This window comes from Cetorhinus maximus, unplaced genomic scaffold (assembly GCF_964194155.1).
Source record: "Cetorhinus maximus unplaced genomic scaffold, sCetMax3.hap1.1 HAP1_SCAFFOLD_154, whole genome shotgun sequence".
NCBI classification, from domain to species: Eukaryota; Metazoa; Chordata; class Chondrichthyes; order Lamniformes; family Cetorhinidae; genus Cetorhinus; species Cetorhinus maximus.
The window spans coordinates 631,870-653,608 of NW_027596144.1; the positions used below are offsets into that span (position 1 = coordinate 631,870).

General features: G+C 44.1%; 1 protein-coding gene across 5 annotated transcripts in view; it reads right to left on the reverse strand.

Moving 5' to 3' along the window:
* LOC144672935 (MORN repeat-containing protein 1-like) overlaps positions 1-21,739 on the reverse strand; it is a 194,490-nt gene that overhangs the window by 120,131 nt on the left and 52,620 nt on the right. For all 5 annotated transcript variants that reach the window (XR_013574212.1, XM_078534942.1, XM_078534941.1 and 2 more), the window contains 2 exons: positions 19,608-19,728; positions 15,657-15,835 (listed from right to left, as the gene is read on the reverse strand). Coding sequence is in view for 4 of the 5 variants with exons in the window: in XM_078534942.1 (XP_078391068.1) it covers positions 15,657-15,835; positions 19,608-19,728 (300 nt within the window). In the remaining variant the exon portion in view is untranslated. The remainder of the gene's footprint in view (positions 1-15,656; positions 15,836-19,607; positions 19,729-21,739) is intronic.

Below are 21,739 nucleotides of genomic sequence, written 5' to 3' on the forward strand. Positions count from 1 at the left end.
CTAACAGTCTGATTTATTTATTTATAGGCGCATTTCAGAAAGGCAAATTAACTCAGTTAAACAAGATCTTGCCGATAAGAGAAAGCATGACTTAGAGAGATTGCTGAGCACAGGATAATCTAATACCAGATAATGAATAGTAGATAGAGGAAGTGCATTTTTTCTGTGAAATAACATCAGTATACCAGACACAAAGGTCAGAAAAATTAAAATAGGCAGCTTATAGCCTTATGAATGATGCTCAAATGCAGTTTGTCTGCAGTAATGCAATGTGAACATGGCACAGTTGTACCCTCTGCGTCAGAAGGCTGCAGGCTGAAGCTCCACACAAGGACTTTTGCACTCAGACCCTGAAATTCCATAGCCAGCAGTTGCATCACTGTTCTCAATACTGGCCCCTGATGTATTTGTGGGGTTAGAGGGAGGGCACCTATTTTGCATGGGTACAGCAAGTGTCACTGCTACTTGGGAGTGCTCCTTTGGTACCATGTTAGTGGAAATTCTACCATTAAGATGGCAGTGCATATATTCCCACCCCAGTACTGCTCTACTCTGCCCAGGGGCAGAAAGAATCAACCAAAAAAATTTTAAACATTCCCCCCCACCCCCACCCCCCAAGACCTGCTTGCCAGACCTGGACTACATTGGTAGGCCCACAAACTCCTTTTGTAAGGCCAATATACCTCATCTCACATGGTGCATCACATCCCAGGAATGGGAATTCCTGGCTTCAGGATTCCCCATGTTGGTCCCACTCTCATTTGCGAAGATCCTATATAACTAGATTTCCCTTGTTTTCACCAGTCTTCTGCTGAAGTTCAAAATCATCAAATTCTTTACCTCCCTCAGTCTAGCAATCTTCCTGGATGCCAGCTGTGGCTCAGTGGTAGCACTCTTGCCTTAGAGTTTGAAGGTTGTGGGTTCAAGTCCCACACTAAAACTTACACATATAATCTAGGCTGACACTTCACTGCAGTACTGATAGAGTGCTGCAATATCAGAGTGCTGTTTGGATGAAACATTAAACAAAGTGTCAGGAAGATATATTTTCCATAATGTTATTGGAATTTATTGTAAAATAGAGTAATAGTGGGGTGTGTCTGTGAGACTTAATTGAATTAGAGGCAGCTAGTCTGAGTGCTTTGATGTAAGAAGAGAAGTTAAATGTTCATTAGGTAAACATGGGAATGTTTTAGAATGTGAAGTGTAAAGGGAACATTTGCATTTTTAAACAAACTATAGTGGCTTGAATTCAAAGGAGGGGGTGTAATGCATACCTAGCCAGCAGAAGTAGTAAGAAACAGTGCTTATTTATTTATCACAAAGATTACTGGTGGAATTGGTACTATGATAGATTTTTTATTAGTAGAGAGGTAAAGTTCAAAAGACACAGTGAAACAATGGGAATTTGCATTCAAAGAGGAAAATATGTGTAAAGGAGAGAAGGCTGTTTGTAAGGGGGACAGTTTAAGATCCAACAAGTGTGAAAAGCCTGCAGCCTGTATGCACCAAACTGCTGCCTCCAGGGACTGAAGTTAAGAGAACTCACTTTGAATCCGACTGTTCAGGGTATCGTTTACTTTGCCTAGGTCTTTTAAAATCTCTGTGTCTTATTGTTACCTTAACAAAAGTGTAACTGGGAGTTAAAGTAATTAGGGGATTTAGAAGTTATTATAGTAGCAATATGTAAACATACGAGTATGCTTACAATTTTTTCTTTTATTAATAAATGTTTAATTTAGTTTTATAAAAACCTTTTAAGACTCGGTGGTCTTATTACTGAATTCAAAGCCTGCATCTCGAAACTTACAAATTGAAAATTATTGTGACAGTTGTTTCAAGTTTCCCTCTGGGATTTGAACAGCTCAGCATTTACCATCTGCTGTGTCATAACACAAGGCTCTGTCTGTCCTCTCAGGTGGATGTAAAAAGATCCCATGGCACTTTTCAAAGAAAAGCAGTCGAGTTCACTCAGTGTCCTGGCCACTGTTCACCTCTGAACCAACAACATCAAAACATTAACTGGTCATTTATCTCATTTCTGATTGTGGAACCTTGCATTTGGCAGCTGTGTTTCCTTCATTACAACACTTAAACACACGAGTACACTTAAACAGTGGTTAAAAAGCACATTGGGACATCCTGAAGTTGTGAGAGGTGCTATTTAAATGCATTCTTACTCTCTTATTTCCTTCTTACAATTTTCAAGCTTTTAAACCCAATCCTGGCCTCACTTTTTCTGGAATTAGCTCATTGTCTCTCCTTTTCAATTTTGGTGGTGTCCTGCACTAAGGGCCTTGGTCCCTTTGTTTTTCAATTGAAAAATAATATTCAATGTAATAATTGCTCAGAAATAACTTAATCTACTTCACGTATAGTGAATTACTTTTATCGACATTAACTCCTATGTGAGCAAGTGCGGTAGTCATTTTATACAAAGTAGGTAAATGACCAGTTAGTGGGCTGGATTTTATACTCCTCCGCCTAGTGGATTTGAAGGTGGAAAGCACACAAAATCCAGCCTTCCTGCCACCTACCCTTCGGCCCCCAACCTGTCTGAAATTTTATGGGGGGCAGGGGGGTGTTGGGCAGCCGCCCACCCTTGGGCGTGTTGAGGCCCTTAAGTGGCCAATTAATGACCACTTAAGGACCTCATCCCGCCACTGCTGATAATTTACCTGCAACAGGGTAGGCCCATGCCATGCGGGAAGCTCAGTAGCTTTAGCTGCAAAGACTGGTGTCGGGTGGGGGTGGTGGGGTGAATCTTGAGCCCTTCAGAGGCACCCTCCCACGGTTATCCTCCACTTTAACCCTCCCACCCTAGCCTCCTGAACCCGGCCCTCCACGGGCCAGGTTGGCAGGCCCCCGACCTCCGACTTAATAGAGTTCCTTGGCGCTGTTGGATTCCTGGCAGCGCTCTAAGACATGACCTCCTCCTGAGAGAAAGAGAGATGGAAGTCTCACCTTAAAGAAATTAATGCTGCTCCCAGTGTTAAATTGCTGCAGGGTGGCCATCAGGGTCATGGGCAGGCTCCCCAAACCCTGACTTTTTAGGTGGGGGGGCTGGGGGGGAGCACATGGGGACCCCGCTGCCCTGTAAAATCCAGCCCATGTATCTTTGGCAGTGTGGCTGGTGGTGGGGAGGAAGGGAGAAATGTTGGCCAGTACACTGAAAATCCCTGAGGTTTTGACTAACGTCTCTGACAACATGGGTGCTGTCATTACTGCAGTGGAGTGTCAGCCTAGATTAGGGGTCAGGTCTTGGGAGTGAAACTTGAACAACCTACAGCAGTGTTGCCAACTGAGCCAAGAAGACCCCTGCAGGTTATTTGCATTAAGGATATTGTGCTGCATACATTTGTTGTCACTGTGACAGGAATTGCTTGCAGCTCCTCTGACTGTCCTGGCTCCTGAAATGGAGACATCGCCCTTTTAAGAGCTCCATTATTTTAAGCCACATAAAATATTTATAAAACAGCCTCATGCTATAGACCAAAGTACAGGTTTGTGCCAGTAAAATGATCAATAAAGTATTTTCTGGCAGACTGTTGACACAGTCAGCATCTCCTGTCTCCTTGTGAGGGTACCAGCAGCTGCAGTCTGCAAGCCGCTAAGGCTGTCTGGAGACTGATGTGCTGCCCTCAGTCCTCTTGCTGAAGCTCTTATCGGACCTAATTCTATTTAAATTCCCTTCATCAGCATAGCAGCATTCATCAAGAGCTATCTGAAATTCCCCACACGTAATTTAACGGAGATGAGCGTCCAGATAAATTCGGACCAGATTCAAAGGTTCCAAAATTTGTTAATCCTCTAAAGCAGAAGTTTTGAAACTAACAAGCTCAGCAGTCGAGGAAGAACCTCCACAGAGCTGCCATAGTATAGCTACAGGCTGTCATTATTTCCCTGTCTTCTTACCTCCCAGAATGCTGCCACTGGGCAAGGGTCTAATTGTTTTCCTCCTCCGGAGCAGTCTCACAAAGCACTGTTGGCCCTCTGCTACTTTGTTCTATACGACCATTCTTCACTGAGCTAGACAGTGAGTACTTTATTCAGTGGTGGAAAGCATTGTGGGCAAGCCCAGTGATCCATCTAACTAAGAGCAGTTAATTTAGTGCAGACTGGGGATCACATCAGACATCTTCTGTTCCATGGGGCTCTGTCTATACTGGCAGTGGTTTTGGGAGAAGATAAGAAAAGATAAGGGACAAAGAAAGAAAGACTTGCATTTCTACAATGCCTTTCATGACCTCAATATGTCCGAAAGTCCTTTACAGGCAATGAAGTACTTTTGACAATTGTAATGTAGGTACACAACAAACAATTCATATACAAGATCCCTTGAACAGCAAGTTTCTTAGTGATGTTGGTTGAGAGATAACTATTAACCAGGACCCTGGGAAGAACTTAACTGGTTTTCTTTGAATAGTGCCATGGGATCTCTCACATCCACCTGAGAGGGTGGACGGTGCCTCAGTTTAATATCTCATCCAAAGGAGGGCATCTCCGACAATGCAGCACTCCCTCAGTCCTGCACTGGAGTGTAAGCCTGGATTTTATGCTCAAGTTTTTGAAGTGGGACTCATAACCTTCTCACTCAGGGGTGACAGTGCTACCATTGATGGGCTGAAATTACAGCACCATTAGCTGAGGCTCGGGAGCTGGTCACACACCATTGGGGAACGCCACTTGGCACATGCTAAGGATGTGGGACAACTTAAAATAAAATCAAGAGAAAAGAGATGGGCAGAAATGAACACGCAGGAAAAATATAAACCTCAAAGCAATTCTCAAAGGTTTTCTTAGCCACTGAGGCATTTTCAAACTAACAAGCATTCCAAATAATGAAAGAATAACTGGAACACAAAGGACTAGCACACTGAAAAATAAATTCTTTGTGGGACTGGCTGACACAATTTTTTTTAAACCAGTGAACAATGTTTTACGTCGCAAGCTCTTCCAGGGTAAGTCACAATAGTGTGATTTTCTTTTTTTTAAGTGCAGCTGCTTTCTGCAGACCCATAAAGGAACACTCTGTCTACATGCTTGCTGTGTCTCAGGGAGATGGCTCTCCCATCCAAATGCATTATTCACTTACTCTTCCACTTCTATTTCTGGTGCACTTCAGCATGGTTAATACATCAAGTGCTGTTCCATAAGTGCACAAATCAATACAGGAGGAACACTAGGGCTGCAATATGTAACTGTCCTATCTGTTTTGTCTAGTCAAGTTACTGGGTTGTTTTTTTATAGCTGCTTAAGGTTGCCTATTTATTCAGTTCAGACCTAGAACGCTGTAGAAGCTTCTTCAAAAAATTCTTTTAAACCTTGGCTGCCCCATAGACTTCTAATGACTAAATATGGAATATGGAAAATCAATGAATTACATTTCAAGTGCATGCTGCAGGTTAATATTTAAGGATCTTGGACAAAGTGCAGTGAATCTGCTTGAATCTTTGCTGTTTTCTGGTGCTGTATTTTGCCAACACATATTACTATTTTGTACATTTCAATTTAATTTTTATTTGGCGGGGGAGGGGGGCGGATGTGAGGGTGATGTTGATATTTGCACTTAGCAAGGTGCAAGCTATCAGCACTGAGGGTGGAAGAGCTCCCTTTGCTGGCACCTGACATCTGTATCAAGCACTGTCAGGCCAGCTACCAACAATGTGTCTCCGTCCCCGGCAAGCTCAGAATGGCATCTCTCCTACACCAAGGTGACACTTCCGGTTCCTGTACTAGCTGGCCTTCATTTCAATGTTAATTTGAGCTATATTAAACACAGTTTGTCTGCAGTGCACCCACACCCAATCAGAGCTGGGCTGAGACTGCTCAAGCTCAGTTCATGCAGGAGTCAGATGATCATAGTGACTTTCAGCCCAGCAGTTTGGGTTGGATTTGAATCAGGTTCTAATGGTAAGAGGACACTATGTTTACCCAGCATACCTCTCAGCGCCATTGCAAGGAGTAGCATTCCAACATAACTCCATAGAACTCCCAAATTTATATCAAGTAAGTTTTGTAACTAGTATAGGACATGAAAATAAAACATAGTCCAAACAGTAGCTGGTGAAAGTGAAACTCAGTGGTTGGGGAGAGAGCAATATTATTAGTATGTTATTAGCTTTAAATGAATAACTATAGGTATTCAAAAATGGTGTCATATTTACTCATGCAGTGAGGAGTAGTGTGCCTTGTCATCTAATCTGAGATGTTTTCTGTCCATTCCTCATCCTTTTAAGACAGCTGATGGCCTGAGTAGTGTTGATGGCATAGTGTTAATTATTTATCAACTGTCTCTAACCTTCTATTAATCTGCAATACAAATCCATAATATAGAGTTTGAATTCCTCCCTACTTAGTCATGCATTTCCTTCATTGCGCCCCCTGAACTACCCGAGGTGTCAAGTTCCTGCTCACAACTGGTGATATCAGAAGCTGACAAGTGAGGGGAGCAGGGGCAATCACTAGGCCTGCATTGCATTGCATCTTGAACTGGAGTTCCAGCCTGCTCCATCCAATTATAAAAAAGTTGCTCTCACCTCCTGCTCTCCTGAAGGTGCTGATTCATGCTGGGGCACAGCTCCATGTGATACCAGCTAAGTCTTCACCAGGTGTCCATTCTTCATGTGAAGGTCTAGGCAGTGAACATATGGAGAACTGCACATGGATCTTGCTGCTCTGGATTGCTTAGTGCTACATGAAGTATTGCCCTTTGTCACATCATCATCAGGGGGATGCTCCACCACTTGTTTGTCACTACCACGCACTCTTCATAGGAGATGCTCCTCATGACATTTGTTATGAGATGGAACTAGATTTCATATCATCAGTCCTGAATGAGCAAAGGCCATTTGACCAACAAGCCTGGCCCATCCAGGGGCTGTGTATGTTGATTGTTTTTTCTGATAAACAACAAAATCCTTCCAGTGGGAAAAGAATTGATCAAACATAGCTATTAATGTCTCCGTGATTTTCAATCCTGCAGAAGATTCACTAATGGGCAATTTGAAATTCCCTACAGCCTTTTTTGTGTGAGCAATTGAGGGAAGGGGGTCAGTGAAACAATTATGGTTGATCAGCTGACCAAAAAGATTCAGGATTAGTTCAATTCAATTTCCACAAAAGCCATAGAACCAGAATGAAAAATCCCTATGTGGCAAAGTGAGACAGCTTAAATTCTGCTCTTATTAAAGCAAGTCAAAGTCTAAACCTAGCAGAACTCTGGTTTTGGTCCAGCATGCTTAAGGTGGCTCAATTCAGAGGTTCTTGTAATTTGAGTTTACTGATTGATAGTTGAGTCAACCGGTTCCTGTCCAGGTCAGCCTGCCCTTTGTTAACTTGTGGGTTTTCAGCAATGTCAAGCTGGCCTGATCTCCATTACCAGACCTGGTGATAGCTGCCAATATCTGTGAAGGACTTTGGATTTTTGTTAATACTAATTAACTTCAGAAGCACCAAGGTCACTGCCAAGGATGAAAAGACTAGGAAAGAAAACAAGGAATCTGTAATCAAGTGATGCTAAACTTAGGGTTTTAAAAGCGTATAAATTATGGGGGGTAAGGAAGATGAAAAGAGTTGGAAATTCTATAACTGGGAGATCCCAGGAGAGAATGCATTTATGTAGGAGATGGCACTATGTTTTTTAGGCTTGGTTTTCCACCTTTAATAGGTAGAAAATCTATCCTTGATTTCACAACCAGTGAGCATGCAGGGAGGGAAGGACTGTAATCTGAGAGGGACCATCCTATGTATCTCCATATCTGTAGAATACAAAACCTGGATGAATAATTTTACCTGTAATTTTACTCTGGGGAAAATGATCTGCATTTCAGCTCAGGCAAGTCACTTTGATAAATAATTATGAAAGCATCATTTGAGAATATACAAAATTAACCATACAGGCAACGAGAGGTCGAAGTTGCATGTCTATTCTCTGATGAATTGGCTGATCACAGCTAAAGTAGTAGTTAGTGTGCTAATAAGTGATATCAATAGCCCTGAACTAGAGAAGAGAAAAATATGACAGGTTCCTATTCCTGATGTTCGTCCAGTGAGCCACTGGATAGTGTGTGAGTGTGACAGCATGTGTGAGTGTGTCTGTATGGAAGTGTTTGCGAGTGTGTGCTTGTGTGTGTGCGCATGCATGCAAGAGAACACCAGGCAAGGACATAATGGATGCACCCCTACCACTCCCATGGTCCAACAGACTGGCAACAGTTATTGTCCAGGTGCACACATAAAAATTGGTCCTGTACTAATGTTCTTAACAAGAAAATGTAGGGGTGGGTGTGAAGGGCAGAGGAATGGCAAGTTGTGCTGCATTCTAGGTCATGAAGTTCACAGTGAATATGTCAAATATAGAAACTCCTTGACTTTCACAAAAAGAAGCCAGCCGCTCCTTCTCAACTGGATTTAAAGGGGAGTTACAGAAGCCGCAAAGAGATCTCCTGTCTGCACTTCATGACTAAGAAATGTGTAGAGATGGAAAATACGGGGAAACTGAAAATGCCTTTAAAACAAATGAGGGTGGATGAGAAAGGTCCATTCAACTCCAAGAGTTTTGAAGGATTGACTTTGTATTGACTGAGATAGAGTATTCACCATCAGTAGTCCAGCCTGCATGATCAGCAGCCCTGCCACTGCATTCAGTGTGCATTCCCTCTGCCACTGACACACTTTGGTTGTAATATATGCCATGAATAAGACGCACTGTAGCAACTTGCAAGCTTATTTTAATAGCACCTCCAACAAAACCTCCACCACCAAGAATTACAAGAGCAATAAAACTGTGGGAACACCATCATTTCCAAGTTCTCAAGTCCCACCATTAATATGAGCATATAATTGCTGTTTCTTCGTTGTTGCTGGGTCAGTACTCTGGAGTTCTCTGTCTGATACCATTGCAGGACCACCATCAGTCTAAGAACTGCTGTGGTTTCAAGAAGTTGGCCCTCCACCACTTTCTTGGGGCAACTAGGCATGGGCAATAAAAACATGGCTTTGCCAGCACCACCCACATCCTGAAAACAGTTTTTTTTTACAAGCAAGCACACCCAGGGACACAGTGTATTTAATAGGGCAACTAAGCTGTGGGTGCCTCTGGCACTTGTGCTAGGTTGACAATAATTGTTTTGTGCGCAGATGCAACTGGAGCAACCAATGTGAACTATCCTGTCCTGTCTGCTCTAGTCTCTGCCAATCTGTGTTAAAGCCACAAATGATGGCTCTGGATGAGTGTTGATCATCCTGCCAAGCAGACTGCAAAACTAGCAGGCACAGCAATCAGGAAGCAAGATCAGATATAAAAGTTGACGTAGATTTTTTTTTCTCTCCAAAGGAACTAGGTTAAGTTGTCCTTCAGAACATGGGATTTGAATGGAGCTGAGGGAGGCAAGGAGACAGGTCCTCCTTTCCCCGACAGCTGCCAGGGCTAAGAAGATTTATAAACAGCAGGTTGTACCTTTTCGGATTTGGGGATTACACAAGGTTTCAGGGGTTGTTAGTGAATTGATTTCCAGCTGCCTTAACCTTGTCCTCTGTAGACATGAGTCTGCAGCATAAACGGTTACCAGATTTGATCCCTGGTGTGTGCTGAGGTAGCGGATCTCAGCTGGGGTCAGCACGAGGGACACTACATTGGCTTCATTATGCATGGGCAAAGGAGGGGGCAATTTTGCCAGGATTCCTGCTCCTAATTGCATCCAGTAGAAGCTTTAAAAATGTTCACCATGAGGGAATTTGAAGAGGTCGATAAATTGGTGATTGCCAGTTGAGGGCTGGATTCACTAGGACACTGCAAGCACCAAGAATTCTGTATTCTATCTTTTATCTGAAAAGAAATTCCTGCATTTATATAAAGCCTTTTACAATCTCTAAGATCCAAAACAACCAATTAAGCACTTTTTGAAGTGTAGTCACTGTTGTAATGTAGGAAATTTATCGGCACATTGTTTCTCTTGCTGTGTAGAATTGTACATCCTCAGCAATGACGATACTGTTTTCTTTGTGTAACTGATGTAGTCTTTAGGATGTTACAACATGGAACGAGGTTAAGGGTAGGGAGCAGGAGAGTGTCAACATTTAGAAATGGGGTTGCCTCCTCCAAGACAGGGAAATATTGAAAACTATATGGTAACTGCTGTAAAATACTGCACACGTGTAGGTGCAAGGTCAGGGGTGGCAGGATGTGGGGATTTTCGGGGAAGACAGAATTGGGATTGTGTATGCTGCCTTCTACAGTCGAATGGCCTGCCAACTTTCACTCTCTAGGATCACAAGTGGCCACTTGGCTGAGATAGCAGAGGACTGCCAGAGTTTGTGGGGGGATGGAGGGGTGGGGGCGGGGGGTTGTGGGGAAGGAATTTAAAAAGATTATACAGAAACTTGCAAATATTAGCACCTTTAATATAGTAGAACATCCCAAGGAGCTTCACAGGAACATTATTAGGTAAAAGTGAACACCAAACCCATAAGGAGATATTAGGCCAGTTGGCAAAACATTTGGTCAAAGAGGTAGGTTTTAAGGAGCCTCTTAAAGTAGGAGATGTAGGGGATTAAGGAGGGAATACCAGAGTTAAAAAAAACACTTGGATTAATATAATGTCTTTCACAATCTCAGATTGTCTCAAAGTACTTCTGAAGTGTAGTCACTGCTGTAGTAATGTAGAGTCAAGGCAGCTGAAGGTATGGCTGCCGGTGCTGGAGTGATGAAAATTGAGGATGCTGAAGAGGCCAGATTTGGAGAAATGCAGAGATCTCACAGGGTTGTGGCTGGAGAACGTTACGGAGATAGGGAGCTGCAAAGTAACATAGATGAATTGAAAGTACTGAAGCCTCAGAAATGCACACACTGAGGTAATGTGCAATCTTCACTATTACTGTACACTCTCTGGTGTGCCTCACTCTCCTCACCATCATCCTGTCTGGCTTCTCATGATACCCGATGCCATGAATGTGGTTGAACAGAAGAGCCCTAAAAGCGCCAGAAGGTCACCAAAGTTCACCTCAAAGCCACAAATAAACAGTGCTTCCCCCACAGTTTCTCTATAAATCTCTTTGCAACTCCTGATAAAGGTCAAGTACTGTACAATTTGACACCAAAAATTACATATTCTCAGACCAAGAGCACAGAACCGATGCTGATACACTGTCACATCTCTCCACACTCCCCCATCACCATGGCCACCTTCTTTCCTGTCTTTTTCTTTATCACATTTGGACAAAAAAATAGGCTCTGCCACTTTCTCTGCTGTGGAGTGGAGCAGTCGGTCCTGTGTCTCCACTGCCCTCTGCCTTCTTTAGCTCTTATTACAATCTTCAGTGTGCCTTTGAAATGGGGCTGGAAAAACTGTGGGTGGAATGCAAGGTTACCAGCCACGCTTCAGTTCACTGCGCTCATTTGTCACTGAGATGGTCTCGACCTGCAGCTTCATTCACATGGTACTGAAACTCAGGCATGGCACAAAGATGTGCAAAAAAAAATAAACTGCGCTTGAGCACGTGCAACTCTCCCAGAGAAAATGGAACAAGATGTGCTCACTAATTTAAAAAAAAATTTAATTACGCTCTGGTTTTGCTTCTTTTAAGGGTTGATGTGGTGATAAAAAAAAGGCTCCAGTCTTCAACAGAGCTAATTACCAATTATTTTTCTCACTCACCCCTGTGATGCTAAACATCTCCACACACTGGCATATGCTGGGACATGTTTAGTGCCACGTTTCACATTCAGTTTCCTATTAAAAATCCTCTAGGTTCTAACAATAGAGGACTGTGCCTGTTGTGGGATAGCCCTGAGGGAGCACAGGTAGGGTGGATTCAGGTAAATCATTACAGCACCATTGCAGCAGCTTAAATGGCAACTCTTAATTAGCCAATTCACAAAGGCTTTGTGAAACTAACCGATCCTGCTTGGGAGAATACAGTGTGAAAATGTTCAACAAAATCTTTCAGGATTAAAATTACAAAGGAAACATCCCTATTTTACAACAGGGACTAACCACATTTCAAAATTACTTCATTGGCTCCAAAGTGCTTTGAGGCATCCTGAAGACATGAAAGGTGCTTTAGAAATTCAAGTTCTTTCTGTTTTATATATGGCACTGGTGATCTTTTGAAAGGGCAAGGGGAAAGGCATGCTGCACTTTCACAAAATTAAAATAAAAGGGTCGATTCTATTCGCTATAGATGAGAATCTATATTTGTTTAGGTTTCTGATTTATGAAGGAGAAAATCCAGTTCTTTACAAAGTCAGAAATTGATAGATATGAAGTTTGGGGGCAAAGCGGATACATGTTAACCCAACCTCCCCACACCAAACCTCCAGGGATACCGCACACACGCACGCACACACACAGTCCCCAAACAATCCCAAGACAATCCAAATGGACACATCGTCTACAACAAGACAAAAGCAAAATATTCCAGATGCTGGAAGTCTGAAATTAAAAGAGAAAAGGCTGGAACTACTCAGCAGGTCTGGCAGCATCTGTGGAGGTAAACTGAGCTCAATAACCTTTCATCAGAATTTCTCCAGGCACTCCAGACATACACAGCTCTCAGGGTTGCACTGACACCACCTCTCTCACCTCTCCAAACACAGGAGGTCTCAGAGATCACAGGAATGGGTGTTGGTCCTTCAGCTCCTCAAATCTGTTCTGCAGCTCTACTTCATTTACCCGGTGATCAGGAAGTAGGAGTCCTCCACTTCTCCACTCAATTACATTCCTAACCATTAGATCTCAAACAGCAATGGCAACTTTTCAAAGGTGTATTTCACCTAAATAGCTGCAAAGAAACATGGATGAGGTGCCATTTTATCAGCCTAGCTGACCCAAATGGGTGGGGATGCTTAAGTCAAGGTGGTAAGTATGTGTAACAGGGCACTGGGTGATATCCAGATTCATAGGCATAGTGATAAACCAATCTTGAAATACGATGTCAACTTTTCCTATTGAGGTGCAGGATCAATTAACTCAAGGGAGCCTTTGAAAGCTGGGTAATCAACAATCACCACTGGACCATCTGGAAATTAACCCCAATCATCCCCTGAAATCTCCAGGTATCAAGTTAAAATAAACATGTGATGGGGAAAAGAAGCGATTGAAGCCACCCATGCACACGTGGACATTGTGGGACTTCACAGGATGCCATGGACTGGAATTTCAATCTGGTTGTGGTTCAATTTTAGAGAGTGGTGAAAAGGCCAGGGTTCAGGGAATGGGTTGTAGAATCATTCTGCTGAGTCCCTGTTGTCCACCTGCGCTCTTTAGATTACCCACCAGATGTGATGGTGGACACTGAAGATTTCAGGTTGTATTTGGGTAGGCATGTTTAAGCAGGCATGTTTAAAGCAGGTGTTAATAATGTGCGAGCATTAGTCGATCAACGTTTAACCATTTAATATCTGAGCAATGCTATTGCACTCTTGGCCTCCAAAATTGCAAAACAGAATGGAAAGGTGCTAAGATTTAAAGAGCTATATTGACTGGTTAAATTTGCATTTAAAAAGTGCCTTTAATATAGTAAAACATCCCTTGGTGCCTCACAGGAGCGTTATCAGACACAATGAGCAGCATTTTCCCTAGGGGTTTCCGAACTCCACCCTCAGGATCAAAAGGGGATCAGAAGTGCACACTGTGTTGGAAACAGTCACTCAGTGAGATTTTCCCCAGAGCAGTCAATAAATGGCCAGAGGGTAGGATCGCTGTCCAATTAAGGACATCGGGTGGGTTTTCTAAGCTGGAAAGCCAATTGGTCTTCCAGCATGAACGCAGCAGAATGCAATGGAAGGTAAGTGAGGAAAAGGGCATTTCAAAATGGAGACGCCCGCTCTCCAAATTTTTTAAAGTTTAAATAAAGAATGGCTTTACAGCTAGGAACCCATCTACAGGGCGGCCTGCGGCTCCTGTTGCTTCCAGGCAGTTAAACTGGCCGCCATCGCCTCTGGGAGCTTGGAAGCCAACTGGAAAATCCCAGGGTACTGGCAAGCTGGCCAGCGATGCTATTTTTGATACAAAAACAGAAAGTGCTGGAAAAACTCAGCAGGTCTGGCAGCATCTGTGGAGACAGAAACAGAGTTAACGTTTCGAGTCCCTTCTTCACACCTGAAGGGAAGCGGAAACGTGATGAAACTGTTTAAGGAGGGTGGGGCAGGTGGAGCTGGATAGAAGGCCAGCGATAGGTGGGGACAAAGGAGGGATTGACAAAGATGTCATGAACTAAATGACAAAGGGAGTGTAAATGGTAGTGGCAAGGTGCTGATAGTGGCATAAAGGTGAGAAAGCAGAATGTGATAATAGCAGAACAAGGGTACTTTACCTTAGTGCTATTTTTAATGCCTGCCCACCTCCACACTCCCTGCCCCAGCAGAGGTTAAAAATCAAGCCCAAAGAGATATTGAGCCACTTAATGGGATATTAGTACAGCTAATTGAATAATTGGTCAAAGAGGTAAGTTTTAAGGACATCTTAAAAGAGCAGAGAGAGGTGGAGGTTTAGGGAAGGGACTCCAGGGGATTAGCTGCTGAATATACAGTTGGCTGAAAGATTTATCTGAGAGTGAGAGAAGACAATTAAACAGCAATACTTATAAGCATTTGACTGTCATGTCTGACTTGTTTATTCATATTCTGACTAATATACTGAAAACACCTTCAGCTGCTGATAACATATGGGTAAATGCAGATCTCCTTGAAATGTACAGACTGGAAACATGTAAGATTTGAATCCCAAAGCTTCAATATGGATGGTACATTTGACATTACAGTTGGCCTTGGTGAGCGGGTTAGTCCCTACTCCCAACTGCTATCCCAGAAACCTTGGCCAGGATTTTACAGCACCTCCCGCACGGCGGGATGTTATGTTCCCGGCGCATCCACCAGGGGGAGACACACTGCAGTAGGGCGGTAAAATCCTGGTCCTTGTATGAACCCTGAGAAAGAACAGCAGCTGGCTTGACTCTGATGGTGAATAGCTGCCAACATTCTCTAAGTTCATACATGAACAATGTGTCATTTGGGGAAGGTAATGGAGAGCCCCTAGCACAGCTGCATATAGCCCCTCATAAAGCCTGGCGTAGATCCTGGGGAGAGACCTGGCAATAATCATTGTTCAAGTTTTATCAACTCTTACCCTGCAATGGGCCAAACCTGTTTCAGCTCTTACCCTGCAATGGGCCACACCTGTTTCAGCTCCTACCCTGCAATGGGCCACACCTGTTTCAGCTCTTACCCTGCAATGGGCCACACCTGTTTCAGCTCTTACCCTGCAATGGGCCATGCATGTTTCAGCTCCTACCCTGCAATGGGCCACACCTGTTTCAGCTCTTACCCTGCAATGGGCCATGCATGTTTCAGCTCCTACCCTGCAATGGGCCACACCTGTTTCAGCTCTTACCCTGCAATGGGCCACACCTGTTTTAGCACTTACCCTGCAATGGGCCACACCTGTTTCAGCTCTTACCCTGCAATAGGCCACACCTGTTTCAGCTCTTACCCTGCAATGGGCCACACCTGTTTCAGCTCCTACCCTGCAATAGGCCATGTGTGTTTCAGCTCTTACTGGGCACTAAGTAACACATGTTTCAGCTCTTACTGGGCAATAAGTCATGCGTTTTTCAGCTCTTACCATACAATCGGCCATGTGTGTTTCAGCTCTTACCCTGTAATGAACCACGCATGTTTCCAGTTACTGAAAGTAAGTCCAGTTTAGCTTCATTCACATTGCTGTCTTTGGCGTTCAATGAATCGATTGTGCTATTTGATTCAGCACTGCTAACCTTCAGCTTGTCATGTTCTGGCACATATTCCATCAGGGGATAGCGGATGGCATCGAAACCACTGTGTGAACAGAAAAAACGAGTTTGATGTTTTAGTCACATTCAGTCTGGGGAGAACTCCCCTTTATGAACCTCATCACACTAACATGGCAGCAACTTGAATTCTGGGCTTGAAATACACCGAGTGGGAAGGAAAAAAAACAGCATCTTTGTCTGCTTTTTGGTCACATAATAACTACCTTTCCATTGAGGTTATGCAGCTCTTTGGCCATCCATCAGGATCCCACTAAAGTGAGTCAGTGGAGAAGCCCCCTCTCTTGTTACCTACTCACCGTGAGCAGGTTGATCTTAGGAACGTAAGGATGGTACAGGTGTGCAGAAGAAATCTCACACCCTGGTGACTAAATTGGATCATCCCTAAAAATGGGCACAGGGATTGTGATGTGGGGATTACCACACCCATTGATTGGAATGCAGGCAGCATGCCAACTTTGTGCTGTCTGCTCATTAGAATTATTGCTGTGTGCAGCCAACTCTGACTGCGCTGATCATTGGCTGGATCCATCAGCAGGGGGCCCAAAATCATAACTTCCTAGCACTTCTCAAGGTTAGCCTGCACCTCTCGGGGTAGTGCACTGTGGTTGGAGTAGGTGCTGGAAGTCGTGTAAGAAGTGATTCTGACCGAGGAAACAATAAAGAATGACACAACATGGGAGAACATGGCCTCCAAGGTTTTCAGATACTACACTGGTGGTCTTGGTGATGGTGATGAAGGTAGAAAGTAGGGGAGATGTCCTGTATCTTGAGGGCCTCCTGGCCCCTGTGGCTACAAGTGGGGATAGATAGACATGGAGGTCAATGCCAGGAGTCGAGCCCCAAGAACCTGTATGCAGTGCCACAAAATGTTCAATGCCCTCACATGAGCGGTTGTCAGTGAATGCATCATCAAATGCCATATCCTACCATATGCACTACTAGTCTCAGACACTGCTCAGTTCACCACAACTCCACTCACATACCAACAATCACTATCCATCAGAACTCATATCTGACATGTGTTTCACCTCCCCTTCATACACTTAGATTGTTGGAAGCGTCATATCCACATTTGCCAGGTTGTACACACTGCCAGCTATTCAAGCATGATAGCCATGTCAACCAAACAGAATTCATGGCACTCACTGACACACATCTCTCTCTCTCTCTTTCAGGACAAGGTGGCACACAGCCAGAGCAGCGACAGCTAACTCAGAGGGAGACAGGCACATCTGCATATCCTAACCCCATGGAAGAGATTGTACTGGTTATTATTGGAATGCTATTTGAAGATGATGGCATCATCATATCTAATTCCTCTTCTCACATCCCACTTCCTCCTCATCCAATAATCTCTTCTGTTTTGCAAGCTGCTCCCTCCCCACATGTTGTGCCTTTCTCCTTTCAGATACACAGGAAATGCAAACTAACCAGCCAGTGGAGGAACAGTGAGAAGGCAGTGATGGTGAAGACACTCTGTCGCAAAATGATATATGCACAGCTACCAGTTCAGATACTGACACTGTGCGTAATTTAGAGTTTAGCATAGAGGTGCGATCTGCAAGTGGTGTGACACCTGGCTCGAGTGGTTTCCGGCCAGGCCAAGGACATGGGTAGTGGAGATGTGAGCTTGTCAGAGAGCGAGGTCACATACAAATTCTGTTACAGAAGGCTCAAATGACGGTAGGCCCTCAAGATACAGGGTAAGTTAAAGAAGAAGGCTCATGGGTATGCACAATGAAATGCTTGGTGCATTGTCAGGCCTGCCAGAAAGTCTGCCTTCAATGTGTAAGAGCATGAAGGAGTCTGGTACCCATTTGGCCCAGGGCTTTGTACAGAGCTTGCTGCTCATCCTTTCCAGCTCAGAGGTGGTGGCCAACTCTATTAACACACTTGTTGTGGACCCAATTTTGATGTAGCTTCTAAGGATAGGTCTCAGCTTTCACTACAGTGCAAGCAGCTTACACCAGAGGTCTGAGTGCTGCACTGGAAGCTTAGACCAAAGTCAGCAGGCTCGGGCTGCTGCCGCGCAGGCTGGGGCTTCTGCCACGCAGGCTGGGGCTGCTGCCGCGCAGGCTGGGACTGCTGCCGCGCAGGCTCGGCCTTGCTGCCGCGCAGGCTCGGGCTGCTGCCGCGCAGGCTCGGGCTGCTGCCATCATTGCTGCAGATACCAGTTTTCAAAGGGGCTGGCGAGGTATCACAGCAGTCTAGCAATCTGTCCTTCGACAGATCACAAGGGCTGCTGAGGTGCCATCCCACCAGAGTGCTCCATGAAGTACGAACCACGGTCCTCTTCCAGGATAACAGTATTCTTATCCCCATCCCTGCCACTCCGCCAGTGCCATCACTGTTGCCATGACAACCAGCCAGCCCAGACTGCTGCTGCCCATGTCAAGATGGAGCAGTCTGAAGCCTTGCTTCCAGGCCAAGAACTACTCAAGGTTGTCCTCCAAGGCAATCTGCAGCCTCCCCCATGGAACCTCAACAGCTTTTCACCACCTATAATGCATCCACTGGGGTAGCACAGTGTCAAAGCACTAGGTCAGGCAAAGGCACATGGAAGATAGGCACTAAGGGATCGCACAGGGGTTTTAGTTCGTGTTTGCCTGCAATATGTCAATATTTAATTTATAAATGTTGTTTGGAATGTTTATTTTGTGCTAATTTTGGTTCCAGCATTGTGGCCAAGGTGACGATGTGATGGTCAACAACAAAGGGAAGGGAAGTTGTGGGGCAACGGGGAATTGCGATTGCAGCTATTGGTTTCTCACTCAAAGTAGTATATTCTGGACAGACTATGGCTGTCTAGGATGCTGCCACCCTTCCTCTTCTTCTTGCTCTTGCTGCTTTTCCTCCTTCTCCCTTTTCGAGCAGCCTGACCTACACTATTCTCTCGGTCATGCTATATTCAAAGGGGAAGGCATACTAGTGCACCCATGCCTGGCAGCAACCAGTTGTGCAGAAGCTTTGGAGTCAGTGAGAAGTCCTTCAGCACCTGTCTTCCATTCCTTGTAAACATTTGCAACTTGAAACAACTCTAGAAAGCACCAAGCGTTTGCTGTATCACAGCAACAGCCAGAAGAAATCAACTAGCAACTAACCTGAAAGTAGTTGAACGACCCATTTAAATAGTGCTGGTGGGGGGGAGAGTGCCCTTCCTGCTGTTTAATGCATGTTCGGCTGTGTGAGGTTAAGGAAGGGCGTTGGCTGGAGTGTTGAGCTCAAAAATGGCATCACTGGCATTCAAGAGTGTGGAGACGGTGGCATAGTGTTAATGTCAGTGGCCTAGTAATCCAAAGGCCCAGGCTAATGCTCTGGGGACAGGGGGACATGGGTTCAAATTCCCATCAAGGCAGCTGGGGGAATTTAAATTCAATTAATAATCTGAATTGAAAAAGCTAGTCTCAGTAATAGTGACCGTCAAACCATTGTTGATTGTCATAAAAAACCATCTGGTTCACTAATGCCCTTCAGGGAAGTAAATCTACCATCCTTAAAATGGGGTCACAGTGGGGAAAAGTTTGAGAAAGATTGATCTGGTGACTCCTGCTGCAAGGAGTCTATGTGTATGTGCTTCCATTTGTGCACATGCTCAATAAGGCTGCAGATCAGGCTCAGTTTGAGGCACTGAACAGTTGAACAGCATGTCAATATTTACTATCCAGGTTCACATATGATGAGTAACAACTTTGAGTGAGAATTGATACCTACAAGATGGAGGGGAAATCAGAAGATAAACACTGTATCAGAGTTTGAATGACGCATGTCTGCATTATACCTTTATCTAGAACACTTACAATGGTGTTTCAAAAAGTGATTCTTCCAGGTCCACCATCTCTAGGAAGGTGTTGCTGCCACTTGGGGAGAGCGTAATGTGTTTGACTCCTGCCCAGATCTGCAACACTCGCCCATTTTCAGCTAAAAGGAGACAAACGCACATCACCATTAAAAGTACTGTCTACCCTTTCAGTCCCTCTTCTATATACAAGCCAATGACTGACCAGAGGGGCCTTGGCTCACAGTTGATGACCACATTGGGTGCCCTGGCAACTTGGCTATAACTGCTCTTGTATTTTGTGTCTGTTTGAATAGAGCTGTTGTCTCATTGCCAGACAAAGTCTAGATGAGAAAACTAGGTTCTGTTAGTATCAGCAACTTGAGATATTTTGGAATTCATGGAGAACATAGATTTATACATGATACATAACCCATAAGGCTCCATGCTACAGACTAAGTGGCCCACAAAGACAAAAGTTTTGGACACCCCTGGTTTGTGAGGTCTTCCAAACATCTGAATCACATTACAGCTCGGAGACGATTACATGGCCATTCAAAGATTAATTTCTAAAAGGCAATGTCTGTATTCCAAAACAGGTCATACACTGTGAGCCACATTTTTTTAATTTTTGAATTTAGAGAAACAAACAAATGATATTTTGCCCATCTCTCTTTTGTTTTACATACGCCACTTCCTGGCAAGGAGACCTGCTGTCGAACCTGTTCCAACCTCTACTGGAAAACTCATTCTTAATTTACTCTTTCTCAGGGCATTAGCACAAACAGTTAAATATGTCCAATAACAGGGTTTTATTTATTTGTCAATTCCATTCTCTTCCTCCCAAGAGTGCTACTGCTTGCTGGGATATCTTGCCCAAATGGCCATTTTATCTTAAAGTGGGGTGCAACATGGATTTACTAGACTGATTGTTGGGATGAGGGGATTGTCCCATGAGAGATTCAGTAGACTACCCCGATATTCTCTGGAGACAAGAAGAATGAGAGGTAATCTCATTGAAACATATAAAATTCTTCAGGAGCTTCACAGGGTGGATGCTGGGAGATTAATTTCTCTGGCTAGTGGGTCTAGAACCAGGGGGTCACAGTCTCAGAATTAGGGGTTTAGTAATGAGATGAGAAGAAATGTCTTTACTCAAAGGGCTGTGAATCCTTAGAGTTCTCTACACCAGAGGTCTGCGAATGCTCCATCATTGAGTATATTCAAGACAGAGATTGATAGATTTTATGGTGCAAAGGGTATCAGAGATATGGGGATAGTGTGGAGTTGAAATAGAATATCAGAATATCAGCCACGATCATGCTGAATTACAGTGAACTCATGATGAGTCAAACTGGGATGACACAAAATTTTGGTTATGACGAAGTTACAGCTATTCCCGCTGGCAGAATAGCAAATCCCATAGAGTATTGCTGAAAAAAGAAACATGTCTAAGCTTTTTAGTCTTGCACTCATCAGGACACTCGCAAGAATACCAATATAAGGGGAAGGCAACAATTTATACTGTATGTGATGTGAGTGTTGATTGGTTGGCAAGTGGTGATGCCTGGAGAATGCACCACTGGTGACTGACAGTTAACTGCCAAGCATTGTTTTAAGTTTAAACCAGGCAGCTTGACTCTGATTGGTCAAGACATTGCCCTGAGGAATGAGTCAGCGAATAGCTGTCACTTATTTTGTTTAGCTGAAGCAGACGCAATGTGTGTACATGCTCTTTTTGTCTGCAAAGAACAGGACCCTGTGTATTAACATACGTAGCTTCCAGCCTGACTGACAACCTTAAATTGGTTGTCAGCGTAATGCTTAGCACATTGAGAATTATTCAGCAAATGTTGTCCCATTGCGGAATGACACCTGATGTTGGACACTGTTTCGAGTTTTGCAAGCACGGGCTGGTTGGGTACAGTCTGTACCCTGCCCATTGCGAACAGTGGCTGGGACATGCTGTTTGATACAATCCGCCAGTCTTTGGGACGTACGGCCTACATACCTAGTCTCACATTGGCACTGAAATTCATACACCACATTATTCATTTGTGTGATAGGCAGAATGTCTTTTTGGCTTGATGGCAGCATCCTGTTAATGGCAAATGCCACTTGTGTTGCTACTGCACAGTAGCAGCTTGAGACAGC